This window comes from Mustelus asterias, chromosome 30 (genome assembly GCF_964213995.1).
Source record: "Mustelus asterias chromosome 30, sMusAst1.hap1.1, whole genome shotgun sequence".
Lineage (NCBI taxonomy): Eukaryota > Metazoa > Chordata > Chondrichthyes > Carcharhiniformes > Triakidae > Mustelus > Mustelus asterias.
The window spans coordinates 6,302,325-6,316,666 of record NC_135830.1 but is presented as its reverse complement, the minus strand read 5'-3'; the positions used below and the strand labels follow the sequence as shown (position 1 = coordinate 6,316,666).

Below are 14,342 nucleotides of genomic sequence, written 5' to 3'. Positions count from 1 at the left end.
GAGTCACTCAATTCATCTGGACCTGAATATCATCAGCCTTTGAATCTAGAAGGAGAAATGTTTCTCTGTTCTGTCTGCGAGAGAAGATTTTAAACATCAGCATCACTGGAAAAGCACCAAGACACAGACACACTCAATTGAGAGTGTTCCAGTGCACTGAGGAAAAAGCTTTAACCAGATACACAGCCCGAAAATACATCGCAGCATTCAGTGGGGAGAGACTGTACTTGTGTTCTGTGTGAGTTTTAACTGATTGTTTAACCTGGAGAGTCACAAGGACACCCGCACCATGGAGAAACCGTGGAAATGTGGGGACTGTGGGAAAGGATTCAAAGCTCCATCTGATCTGGAAATTCATCGGCGCAGCCACACTGGGGAGAGGCCGTTCACCTGCTCTGTGTGTGGGAAGGGATTCACTTTATCATCCAGACTGCAGAGACACCAGCAAGTTCACACTGGGGAGAGACCGTTCGCCTGCCCTCAGTGTGGGAAGGGATTCAGTCAGTTTTCCAACCTGCGGACACACCAGCGAGTTCACACTGGGGAGAGGCCATTCAGCTGCTCTCAGTGTGGGAAGGGATTCACTCTGTCATCCAGCCTGCGGACACACCAGCGAGTTCACACTGGGGAGAGACCATTCACCTGTTCTCAGTGTGCGAAGGGATTCAGTCAGTTATCCAACCTACGGACACACCAGCGAGTTCACACTGGGGAGAGACCATTCACCTGCTCTCAGTGTGGGGAGGGATTCAGTCAGTTATCCAGCTTGCAGACACACCACCGAGTTCACACTGGGGAGAGGCCATTCACCTGCCCTCAGTGTGGGGAGGGATTCACTCAGTCATCCCACCTGCGGACACACCAGCGAGTTCACACTGGGGAGAAACCGTTCACCTGCTCTCAATGTGGGGAACGATTCACTCAATTATCCATCCTGCAGATACACCAGCGAGTTCACACTGGGGAGAAACCGTTCACCTGCTCTCAGTGTGGGAAGGAATTCACTGACTTATCCAACTTGCAGAAACACCTGCGAATTCACACTGGGGAGAGGCCATTCACCTGCCCTCATTGTGGAAAGAGATTCACTGACTCATCCAGCCTGCAGAAACACCAGCGAGTTCACACAGGGGAGAGGCCATTCGTCTGCTCTCAATGTGGGAAGGCATTCAGTGTTTCATCTGCCCTATTGAGACACCAACAAGTTCACGAGTGATTCCAGGGGTTGGATTCTGCTGTTGTTGTTCCTGCTCTCAGTTACATCCAGAACTGCATTTTATTCATTCTCACAGTTGGTCAATGGGGAGGGTCGGAGGGTTTCTTTCTGTTGGACTGGTCGGTCTCATGATTTTGCCTCCAGTGGGCTGATGCTCTTTGAGTCTTGTTGCGAATACCTGGTTTCAAATTTCACAAGGATCACAGAGTGACAGGATGTTAGGAAGTTCAGAGATATTTAGTCAGCATTTCTGTTTGAAACCTCCCAAATGCCCATCCAATTTCCTTTGTAATTGTTTATTGTCTCCACTTCCTTCACCCTCGTAGGCAGCGAGTTCCAGGTCATTCGCTGCATCAAAATATTCTTCCTCACATCCCCCCCACCCCCCCCCTGCATCTCTGACCCAAAACCTTAAATCTGTGACCCCCTCATCCATGTCCCATCAGCAAATGGGAACAGCTTTTCTTTGTCCACCTTATCTAAACCTGTCAGAATCTTGTCTACCTCTATCAAATCTCCCCTCAACCTCCTTTGCTCCAAGGGGACCAACCCCAGCCTGACATTGACAATAAAGAACAAACTAACAGAATATGTTAATACCTGAAATCAAATGGGAATGTTTAATTTCTGTTTTAAAGATATTGTAAATATATTGTCCTGGACAATAAAGGAATTGGAATAACTCACCTTGGGTGTGGTTGAATGGAATATATCAATCTGGTATCCACCTACAGTCTAGTGAAAGTCTGGAATGTGTAGCTGGAAATCCCTCCCTAACAGCACTGTGGATGTACTGACACCTCAGGCATTGCAGCAGTTCAGGAAGGCAGTGTTGGGGTTGACCACGGCCGAGGCAGCTACATACAGCCACATATTCTGTTATAATTGAAGGACAGCAGATTGAATGTGAGGCATTATGGGACTGGACTATCTTGACCACATTCGTATGACTGCTCAGTTTCTGCAATCACGGACCATTAAGCTGCTTAGCAGGGCCCCGATAGAGGACCTGGTGAGAATATTTACTCAGAAGAGTTAGAGGTAAATTTGTTCAGCGGCTGAGATACCAAATCTGTGAACAGGGGGTCTGACCAATCAACAATCAACAGTTGACTAAAAAATTAAGAAGCATTCTCATGCATTGTTTAAATCAATTTATCCTAAATTTGTGATAAGAACTGTGAGGGACTTGTGACCCAATAGTCGGTGGTGACGGTATACTCCAAGTAGCACTGCACTGAAAAGTGGACCTCTGAGAGTAGATTCTAATGGTTATAATCCTACCCAAGCATGGCCAGTGAAAAATCAGAGCTCAAGTGGGAACCGGACAGGTCTCTTACCTGCTATTTGGAAACTAAGAACAAGAAACTTATCGATTAAATGATTCGAGAATAGAACCAACGTTTCGAGTCTGGATGACACTTCGTAAGAGCGCTTATGAAGGATCATCCAGACTCGAAACATTGGTTCTGTTCTCTCTCCACGGATGCTGTCAGACTTGTTGAGATGTTCTGGCATTTTCTGTTTTTGTTTCAGATTCCAGCATCCGCAGTATTTAACTTTTACGATAAAATGTTTAATCAAAATAGAGGGAGTGGTGGCAAAAAGATAAACAGGGTAAGGGTGATAAATTCTGGGTTCTGATTCTCCGAGCCCATATAGAATTTTTAAAAATGAGTGAACCAGTTTATAAAGAACAGAAGTTACCCATCCCTAACAAAAACTGATCATATTAAAATAATTAAGGTGAGGAATATAACAAAAAAATTAATAGATGAAGTTTAAAATCAAGTTTGTTTTATTGTTAGAGAAGTTTTTTAAACTTGTGTAAAGTGATGTAATTGTGTGCCAAGTTTTTGCTGCTCACCCCCCACCCCTTTAGATTCTGTAGAAAAGTTCACCCTTTCAGCACACACCTCATTTGTTTTTAAATTGCCTGAAAACTCATGTATGTTTTAGTTTATAATTGAAGATTTATGGGAATTTGCTGAGGTAGCTGTTTGACATTTTTAAAGGATTGAAAAGTGGTCTTGAGAAGCCACTTTGGTAGAGAGAGGTGGAGGGAGAGATGTTTACATAGAGGTGTTGAGAGCTGTTGGTTTTACAAGTTATCCCCATTTTCAGAGCCGTCACTTCATGTCCTGGTCTGAGAGGGAGAGAAGTCTGTTCAATTGTTAAAGTAAAGCTTTCTTTATTAACTCTTAATCGATACTTTGTTTTTTATCTTTCTGACTTGGTGCATTTTTAATGGTGAATAAACTTTCTGAATTCACCATTTAAAGTGTTCTTTCTTGCCATATGGTTAAGTCACTGGAACCTGGTGTGATTTACGATGAGGGAGGTTATCGTAAATAAGAGAACCCCCATAAATCTTAGTTCAAATAAATCAAAGTTCTTACAAATGGAATACAATCCGTTATTCCGAGAAAAATTGAACATAGAAGTAAAGATGTTATACTTCAGTTATACAGGGCATTGCTGAGGCCACATCTTGAAAACTGGATGTAGTTTTTGTCTCCCATTTAAGAAATGATACAAATGCATTGAAAGTGGTTCAGAGGAGGTTTAATAGATTGCTTCCCAATTGTTGACCCTTACAGTATAACTTTTGTCCAATTTTCCTTGTCTTCAGCTGACAAAGATTCATCCTGACTCAAAATGTTGTCTCTATTCTCTCTCTACAGATGCTGTCAGACTTGCTGAGATTCTCCAGCATCTTCTGTCTCTGTTTCAGATTCCAGCAACAGCAGAATATTGCCGTTATCCCAATTCTTATTGTATCAGGGAATCAAAAGTATCGGCTGTAGAATGAGAATGTGGAACTCCACACAAACAGATCAGCCATGATCTAAATAAATGGTGGAGCAGACTCAAAGGGCCAAATGGCCTACTGCTGCTCCTATATCGAATTTGGTAACAAATTCCTGAAAATTGCAAAACAAGGCTGGAAGATTCGCCTTGCTTGTGTTAGTGGGAAAATGTCCAGGAGAACCATCACTGTGAAGGACAGTTCTGGGATTAAAGGTTGTCAGACTGGAAAAGGAAAACAATGGAAATAAACCCTCTGGGAGTAAAGAATCACTTTGGACTCAATCTTGGAGAATTGAGTGTCAACATTCCAAGGCAGAGTAAAATATAACCGTTGAGTGGGATATTTCATTGTGTTAAGAGTAAAAGGGCAAAGTTCAATTTTTTAGTTTAAGGGCAATGTTCCCTACAAAGAACAGTGTTTAATCATTGTTGCTTCCAGTTTGTTGGAGTAAACATCATAAAACCTGAAGTTTTGTCGTGTGATTCTTTAATTTACTCACTGGGTTTAGAATTCATTTTTTAAAATTATCGATCGTTAGAGAGATGCTAACAGTTCATTTAAAGTCCTGTGTTTCGACTTCCCATTTGAGCCTGGGGCACCTTTCTGTCTCTCTATTGCTCATGTCAATGACAGCCAGGTGACGGAGCTGAGGGCTGAATTTAGCTCAGAATAACGAGGCCTGCGCCGCAGTTGAGAAACTGCCATAGGGATTGCACTAATAGAGAGACAGGGAAGTGCTGGAGGACTGAGTGGGAAATGGGCCTCCAACCAATTGTTATATCTGTCTCTCAGAGCGAAAGAGAAACCTGTCTCTTTAAATACAGATACAGGGAAGAGGCTGCACTGAAATCTACCCTTCTAACCTGCACAAAAGCAGGAGACTGAGATTGACAGGATGCAGGAGTCCATTTAGCCCATCATGCCCCTGCTATCTCTTTGAAAGGATTCATGCTACCACTCTGCCCTGTTCCCACAGTCCTGCAAATTCTTCCCTTCAAGTCTTTACCCTTTGGAAAGATTCTATTGAATCTGCTTTCAGGCAGATCAGAACAACTCGCTGTGTCAAATAATAAAATAAAATCTCATCTCCCCCTCTGGCCACTTTGCCAATTACCTTAGAGGGACTCACTTTCTGTTAAAGAGCCTGCCAACCCCTCTCACCCACTTTTCCGAAAGTGCATCAATCAGGAAAAGACCAGAAAAATCAAATATTTTTACTGATAAAATGTATTAATGAAACAGAACATGGTTAAAACAAACAGAAAATGACTTGAGGACCATAGACAACTAGAGTAAAAGGATGTTCACAATGTTCTGGACACAAATGGTTTCTCTTTAATTCATCTGTAGCCTGTTCCCTGCTCTCTTTGTGGAACATCTCCGCTCAGTCCACAAGCATGACCCTGACCTTCCGCTTGCTTGCCATTAGAATTCACCACCTTGCTCTCACGCTCACATTTCTGTCCTCGGCCTGCTGCAATGTTCCGGAGAAGCCCAACACAAGCTGGACAAACAGCCCCATATCTTCCGATGAGGCACTTTACAGCCTTCTGGACTCAACAACTTCACACCCTGAACCCTCTCCTCCATTTTGATTTGTTGTTTTTTGCCGAGTGCCAGTCTGCATCTTGTTTTCATGTTTTTTTGCTTCCAGACAGAGCTGTCCTTTATTCTGCCAATAACACTTACTCTGGACCAATGCTTTGTTTCTTTACCACAACCATTACCTCTCCCTTTGCCTTGGGTTCCGGGATATTTTTGTCATTTAATCTCACCCGCCCTCTAACCAATCCCTGACTTTCCCTTTTGTTCTACCTGCCCCTCCCCCCTTTCTCACCAGCATCAAACCCATCACATTTCTCCCCCTCTTTAGTTCTGAAGTAGAGTTACATTGGACGTGAAACATTATCTCTGTTTCTCTCTCCACAGATGCTGCCAGACCTGCCATGTTTTTCCACACTTTCTGTATTTATTTTAGATCTCCCTGTAATGGGTGGAAAAATACTATTTACGACCCAGGATAAAATAAATGTGCTTCACCAGCTTTTGTGGATCATTTCAGTGGAAATGTGCTCTCACAGGCTCAAAGCGCATCAGCCCACTGGAAGCAAAGTCGTGAGACCGGCCAGTCCAGTAGAAAGAAACTATCCGACCCTGCCCATTGGCGAACAATAAGAATTAACAAAATGCAGTCCTGATGTAACTGAGAGCAGAAACAATAACAGCAGAATTCAACCCTTGTAATCACTCGTGAACTTGCTGATGTGCCTGCGGGCTGGATAGCTGAGTGAATCCCTTCCCGCACACAGAGCAGGTGAACGGCCTCTCCCCAGTGTGGATGACTTGCTAAATCCCTGCCCACATGTGGAACAGGTTAATGGTCTCTCCCCAGTATGAACCCGTTGATGAGTTTCCAGGTCAGACGGGCAACGGAATCCCTTCCACAGTCCCCACATTTCCATCTTTTCTCCATGGTGCCAGTATCCTTGTGTCTCTCCAGGTTGGACAATCAGTTCAAGATTCACCTGCACACAGAACAGGTACAGTTTCACCTCACTTTGAATGGTGTGATATTTTTTCAAGCTGTGTAACTGGTTAAAGCTCTTTCCACAGTCGGTTCAATGGAACGCTCTCACTCCGGTGTGTGCATGTGTCTCGGTGCTTTTCCAGTCACACTGATGTTTGAAATCTTTTCCCACAGACAGAACAGAGAAACATTTGTCCTCCCACATTCAAAGGTTGACGGTGTTCATGTGCTGATAAATCGAGCAACTGTGAAATATTAGTAAGAATTTTGAGTTGAGTTTCCTGTCTGTAAAACTTCCACTTCAAATATTCTGCAAAAGAAGTTTACAAAATCACTGTCAGTGTAGGAAAACAAATCAAAACAGACAATTCTTGTTTCTCTGGATCATTTTTTCCTCCCTTGTTCCCCCAAATCTGTAATTCCCTGTCCCACACACTCTCCCTCCTCCCTGGGCTGAAATCCAAACCCATCTCACCATTTCTTTTCCTCCACTCCCAGTTTTCTCCCTCCCTCTCCTCTGTCTGTGTTCAGTTCTCCAGCTCCTGTCTGCAGACTGACAATAAAACCAATGGGTCTTATTGGGGGTGTTGGGGCCTCCAGCGGGTGTTTGTGAATCCTCCCCGCCCACCTCCCAGGGTTTCCTTCCTTCCCAGAGATCAGAGTCCTCATTGATTTGAGGCCAAAGTGTAACCTCTTATTTATTGTCCCCCTCCCCCATCCTCTGATGTGAACCATCCTCCAGTGGCTGAGCCAGGATGGGGCCGTTAACCTGGGCCTGTTCCCGGGAGGGAGGGAGGGAGAAGCCCCGCAGCTGCAAACCAGGGAGCTGACAATGATTCTGAAGGGTTTGCGGATCCACAAAGTGTTTCCAAATCCTCGCAGCCACCGCCTAACGCTGACTCCGCTTCTCCGGGACAAACAAGCGCCAAGGCCAGCAATGACACTGCGCATGCTCCACATCACAATGCCCGGGGACTGATTGACGGCAACTCCGGACCAATAGGAAGAGGGGGCGGGGCTGGAGGACCGAGCGGGAGCGGCTGGTCCTCCAACCAATCGGAGTGAATGAGGGGCGGGGCTGGAGGACCGAGCGGGAGTGGCTGGTCCTCCAACCAATCAGAGTGAATGAGGGGCGGGGCTGGAGGACCAGCACTCTGATAAAATCTGGTGGGGGCGGAGTCAATATCGCAGCGGCGGAGCCGGCGGTTGGAGATTGGGGAGGATCCGCAAACCGTTCAGAATCATTGTCAGCTCCCTGGTTTGCAGCTGCGGGGCTTCTCCCTCCCTCCCGGGAACAGGCCCAGGTTAACGGCCACATCCTGTTTTGGGAGCTGGAGCATGCGCAGTGCCTGCGGCAGACGGTAAGGAGCTCGAGCGAGCGGGTTTTAAATGGGGATTTTTATAGAGTCAGAGGTTTACAGCCTGGAAACAGGCCCTTCGGCCCAACTTGTCCATGCTGCACTTTTTAAAACCCCTAAGCTAGTCCCAATTGCCCGCATTTGGCCCATATCCCTCTATACCCATCTTACCCATGTAACTGTCTAAATGCTTTTTAAAAGACAAAATTGTACCCGCCTCTACTACTACCTCTGGCAGCTCGTTCCAGACACTCACCACCCTGTGTGTGAAAAAATTGCCCCTCTGGACACTTCTGTATCTCTCCCCTCTCACCTTAAACCTCTGCCCTCTAGTTTTAGACTCCCCTACTTTTGGGAAAAGATATTGACTATCTCGCTGATCTGTGCCCCTCATTATTTTATAGACCTCTATAAGGTCACCCCTCAGCCTCCTGCGCTCCAGAGGAAAAAAGTCCCAGCCTCTCCTTATAACGCAAACCATCAAGTCCGGTAGCATCCCAGTCAATCTCTTCTGCACTCTTTCTAGTTTAATAATACCCTTTCTATAATAGGGTGACCAGAACTGCACACAGTATTCCAAGTGTGGCCTTATTGTTCTGACTTTGCCAACAGGGCTATTGAATTTATTGGATAGATCTTCCAGGCATACTGAGCTGAATGGTTTCCATCTGTGCTGTATCATTCTGTAAAACAATGAATATTCAGAATCAGGAAGAGACAGAACGAGAGGAACCAGTGACTGTGATTGAATCCAGCCAGAGTCGAGGGGAGAGAGAGGAGATAAAGTAAAAGTTTCTAAATCTCTAGTCCCACAGGAGAATTTAACATAGCAGATCATCAATTTGCAATTTGTGTTTTTTTAAAAATTAATTTATCTCAATAGCTAACAATGTTATTTTATATTCATTGAGGTTAAAATAGTGCTGCAGAGAAGGAGGTGCTGGAAGTCTTAAAGTACATCAAGGTAGATAAATCCCCAGGACTTGATGGAGTGGGAGGCTCGGGAGAAAATTGCAGGTCCTCTGGTGCCAGCAGGTTAGGTTGGTGTGGAAGGACTGGTCAGTGCCTTGGGCTGTGGCTCAGAGAGTGGGGCCCCCTGCACTGAGATATCCTGCCCTGCACAGCCCTGGGGGAAATGTGTCAGTGCCTCCCAGGTAAGGATCCGCTTCACCGCCTCCTGCCCACTTGGGCCTGGAGTTAGTGCTGCCTGTGGGGAGGCAGGCGCAGCTCAGTGCGCTGAGAGTGGGGGAGCTGGGGCCTGCCTTCCCTACCCTCCTCTCCCCTCCCTCTATCCAGCGCCTCCTTGTCATTCACACCAAGTCCTGGTAGCATCCTCGTAAAACTTCTCTGCACACTTTCTAGTTTAATATTATCCTTCCTATAATAGGGTGACCAGAACTGTACACAGTATTCCAAATGTGGTCTTACCAATGTCTTGTACAACTTCAACAAATTGTGCCAACCTCTGCATTCAATGTTCTGACCGATGAAACCAAGCATGCCAAATGCCTTCTTCACCACTCTGTCCATCTGTGACTCCACTTTCGAGGAGCTATGAACCTGTACCCCATGATCTTTGTTCTATAACTCTCCTGAACTGAGTAAGTCCTGCCCTGGTTCGATCTACCAAGATGCATCACCTCGCATTTCTCCAAATTAAACTCCATCTGCCATTCGTCAGCCCACTGGTCCAATTGATCAAGATAACTCTCTTCACTGTCCATTATGCCACTAATCTTAGTGTCATCTGCAAACTTACTAACCACGCCGCCCATATTCTCATCCAAATCATGAATATAAATGACAAATAACAGTGGACCCAGCACTGATCCCTGAGGCACACCGCTGGTCACAGTCCTCCCGTTTGAAAAACAATTCACTACAACCCATCCTCTGGCTTCTGTCAAGAAGTCATGATGTGGAGATGCTGGCGTTGGACTGGGGTGAACACAATAAGAAGTCTCACAACACCAGGTTAAAGTCCAACAGGTTTATTTGGTAGCAAATACCATAAGCTTTCGGAGCACTGCTCCACGAAGGAGCAGTGCTCCGAAAGCTTATGGTATTGGCTACCAAATAAACCTGTTGGACTTTAACCTGGTGTTGTGAGACTTCTTATTCTGTCAAGAAGCCAATTTTGTATCCATTTAGACACCTCACCCTGGATCCCGTGAGATTTAACCTTGTGTAACAACCTACCGTGTGGTACCTTGTCAAAGGCCTTGCTTAAAGTCTTTGTCGATAACATCAACTGCACTCCCCTCATCTACCTTCTTGGTTACCCCTTCAAAAAAACTCAGTCAAGTTTGTGAGACATGATTTTCCACTCAAAGCTATGCGGAACTGTCCCGAATCAGTCCTTGCGTCTCTAAATGCCTGTGGATCAAAATACCTTCCAACAATTTACCCACCACAGATGTGAGGCTCACTGGCCTGTAGTTCCCAGGCTTTTCCCTGCAGCCCTTTTTAAACAAAGGCACAACATTTGCCACACTCCAATCTTCAGGCACCTCACCCGTGACTATCGATGATTCAAATATCTCAGCTAGGGGAACTGCAATTTCCTCCCTAGCCTTGCACAATGTTCTGGGATACACTTCATCAGGTCCTGGGGATTTATCTCCTTGATGCACTTTAAGACTTCGAGCACCTCCTTCTCTGTAATATGTACACTCCTCAAGACATCACTATTTCCCCAAGTTCCATGCTTTTCTCAACAGTAAATACTGATGAGAAATATTCATATAGGATCTCACCCATCTCTTGTGGATCCTCACATAGGTGACCTTGTTGATCCTGAAGAGGCCCTACTCTCTCCCTTGTTACTCTTTTGCCCTTTATGTATTTGTAGAAGCTCTTTGGATTCTCCTTTGCCTTATCTGCCAAAACAATCTTGTGTCCCCTTTTTGCCCTCCTGATTTATCGCTTAACTCTACTCCTACATCCCCTATACGCCAAGGGATTCACTTGATCCCAGCTCCCTATGCATGTCATGTGCCTCTTTCTTCTTCTTGACCAGGGCCTCAATAACCCGAGTCATCCAGGGTTCCTGACTTCTGCCAGCCTTGCCCTTCACTCTAAGAGGAATGTGTTTACAAAGACTGAGTGCGGATGCAGAGCCCGAAATAAAACTGGAAACATAAATGGAGTTGGTGGGTGGATGGTGAGGCTTTATAAACACCCGGTGTTGGCCTCAATTAGCAAAGCAAATTCCTTGGGCCTTCCGAAGGCTTCAGGACCGAGTTAATATCCGCCATCTTTATAGGAATCCACGTACTGCAAAGCGCATGCGCATCCGCCATCTTTATTGAGGGTAATTTGGAACAACGCATGCACAGCCACTGTATTTCTTGGGGGTGAAACCAAATGAATAACCCACAGGGGACAAAAAAAACAGATTGATTTAATAACAAACTGTGTGTAAAACTGGAATTTAGGGTTACAGCCAACAACTTCTATTGATAAAACACCATTAATATCAGGGTGGTTAACACTGCTGCCTCACAGCTCCAGGGACCCAGGTTCGATTCCAGCCCTGGGTCACTGTCTGTGTGGAGTTTGCACGTTATCCCTGTGACTGTGGGTTTCCTCTGGATGCTCCAGTTGCCTCCCACTGTCCAAAGATGTGATGCTTGGGGGGATTGGCCATGCTATATTGCCCCTTCGTGTACAAAGATGTACAGGTAAGGTGGATTAGTGGGGTTAAAAATGTGGGTTACAAGTGTAGATCAGGGGTAAAATATTCAGAGTTGGTGCAGACTTGATGGGCCAAATGCTTTCCTTCTGCACTGTAGGAATTCTTTGAGAAGTCATCCCTGTGCACTGAAGGTCTAGTCACTAATGGTGGAGTGATTAAAATAGGGAATGTGCAGGAAGCCAGAATTGGAGCAATGCTAGAGGCGATTCCAGAGATGGGGAAGAACAGGCCTTGGAGTGATTTGGAAAAATTAGTAGTTGGGATGCATGAAAAATATGCAACATTTCATTTAGATCTCATAGAATCTGACAGTGCAGAAGGGGGCCATTCAGCCCATCGAGTCTGCACTGACCACAATCCCGTCCACGCCCTATCCCCATTACCCCATGCATTTACCCTAGCTAGTCCCCCTGACACCAAGGGTAATTTAGCATAGCCAATCCACCTAACCTGCACCTGTTTGGACTGTGGGAGGAAACCAGAGCACTTGGAGAAAACCCATGCAGACACGGGGAGACTGTGCAAACAGACAGTGACCCAAGCTGGGAATCAAACTTGGGTCTGTGGTGCTGTGAGGCAGCAGTGCTAACCACTGCCACCGTGCTGCCCTCAACTCGGAGGAGGGAGAGTGAGTGGGACATAGATTTACTGTTTTGGGCAACAGGAACAGAAAAGTTGTTCCTTTTTGAAATTAGACTTGTCTGATCAGAATTTCAATCCTGGACTGACAGTAGTTTTGTAAACTCCTTTTGCAGGATATTTGAAGGGGAAGATTTACAGTCAGCAAAATGGAATCAAGTTTCACACCAAGATTTAACAGTCGCTCAATTCAGCAGCACCTGAACACCATCAGCCTTTGAATGTGGAGTGTGGGAAAAGATGACTGGACTCAGCGTGACTGGAAAAGCACCGAGACGCGCACACAACCAAATTAGTTTTCCAGTCAACAGCCTGTAAAAAGATCACACCATTCACAGCAATGTGAATCTGTGCATGTGTTGTGTGTGTGGACGAGGCTTCAACTAATCACTCAATATGGAGAGACATGATGATACTGACACCATAGAGAAACTGTGGATATATGGGGACTGTGGGAAAGCATTCACTTGCCCATCCAAACTGGAAACTCATCGACGCACCCACACTGGGGAGAGACCCTTCAACTGCCCTGTGTTGGAAGGAATGTACTCCATCATCCTGCCGAACATTACACCAGCGAGTTCACACTGAGAGACCGTACACCTGCTGTGTGTGGGAAGGGATTCGTCCAGATGTGTAACCTACAACTACACCGGAGAGTTCATACCGGGGAGCGGCCATTCACCTGCTCAGTGTGTGGGAAGCGATTCATTAATTCATCCAACCGAGTGACACACCAGAGAGTTCACACTGAGGAGAGGCCGTTCAGCTGCATTAACTGTGGAAAGAGCTTCAGACATTGATCCAGCCTCAAAGCACATCAGCGACCTCACACTGGGGAGAGACCATTCACCTGCTCAGAGTGTGGGAAGGGATTCACTACCTCCTCCCACCTGGTGACACACCAGCGACTTCACGAGTGAGTGCAGGGAGTGGATTCTGCTGTAGCTGCTGCTGTTAATCACATCCAGGAGTGAGCCACATTCATTCTGACATCTGAGGTTTGTTTCTGCTGATGTTAACAACCCCTGTAACTGGGCTGGAGTTTAATATTCTGGATCTAGAGCTGATTGTGTTTTCAGGGTTGCCATTTCCCTTTAAGAACTGCTGTCTGTGATCATTCCCCATCAGTCAGGAACTCACATCACAGCTTCTTCACAGTGCAGAAAGAAAATTCACCAGTTCCCTCATTTGCATCAAGCAGGTCAAAGATCCCTGAGATCTTAATGACTGCCCCCAATAAAGATGGTGATGTGTGGATGGGCGATCACCATCTTTGTAAGGGGCAAATTGTCAGTGAATGGGAGGAGCTTGTTCCCCATTGTTCAGAATGAAGACAACTTGTCCATCAAACTGCATCAACTCTGAATCCCAATGTCTGATTGAGGCAGTGCGTTGCCACAGAAGGTTAGAACTAAAGAAAAAATCGAAGATGTATTTGAGGTACTAAATTAGTATTTTGCATCTGTGTTCACTGTGTGGAAGGACAATGTAGGTACAGAAAGCAGGGACGGGTGTGTGATATAATTGAACAAATTGTCATTGGTGGTGTGGTAAATAGCGAGGAGGACAACCTTGGATTATATAGAACATAGTACAGTACAGGCCCTTCGGCCCTCGATGTTGTGCTGAGCTTTGTCCAAAACCAAAATCAAGCTATCTCACTCTGTCATCCTGCTGTGCTCCATGAGCCTATCCAATAACCGCTTGAAAGTTCCTAAAGTGTCCAACTCCACTAGCACAGCAGGTAGTCCATTCCACACCCCAACCACTCTCCTGAGTAAAGAATCAAACACCCTCCCCCCCACCACCCCGTTACCCAGACCGATCGTCCTCCTCCTCCACCCCCCCCCAACCAGAGAATGATCTGACCCTCCACCCCCCCCCCCCACAACCAGAGAATGATCTGACCCTCCTCCCCCGCCCCCCCCCCCCCCCACACCACTGATCTGAGTCAGAGAGCCGTTGGAAACACTGAACGCACTCTTCAGAAGCTGGAGCCCCGATTCAGACTTTTATTGAGCAGGTCCATTACGGCGCGGTTCCGGATTGGCAAACGGGGTGGTAAAGGGGGAAATGCTGAAAGTTGGGCG

At 46.0% G+C, this 14,342-nt stretch overlaps 1 protein-coding gene across 1 annotated transcript; it reads left to right on the top strand.

Annotated features, from left to right (window-relative positions):
* The first annotated feature begins 232 nt into the window (after positions 1-232).
* On the top strand, positions 233-1,216 carry LOC144480720 (uncharacterized). The gene has a single exon (XM_078200311.1). It carries the CDS (start codon positions 290-292, stop codon positions 1,214-1,216), a length of 927 nt encoding a protein of 308 aa, XP_078056437.1. The 5' UTR covers positions 233-289.
* The last annotated feature ends 13,126 nt before the right edge of the window (positions 1,217-14,342 follow it).

Excerpts from the sequence above, each read along its gene's own strand:
- LOC144480720 (XM_078200311.1), top strand. The coding sequence starts at position 290 with ATGGAGAAACCGTGGAAATGTGGGGACTGTGGGAAAGGATTCAAAGCT.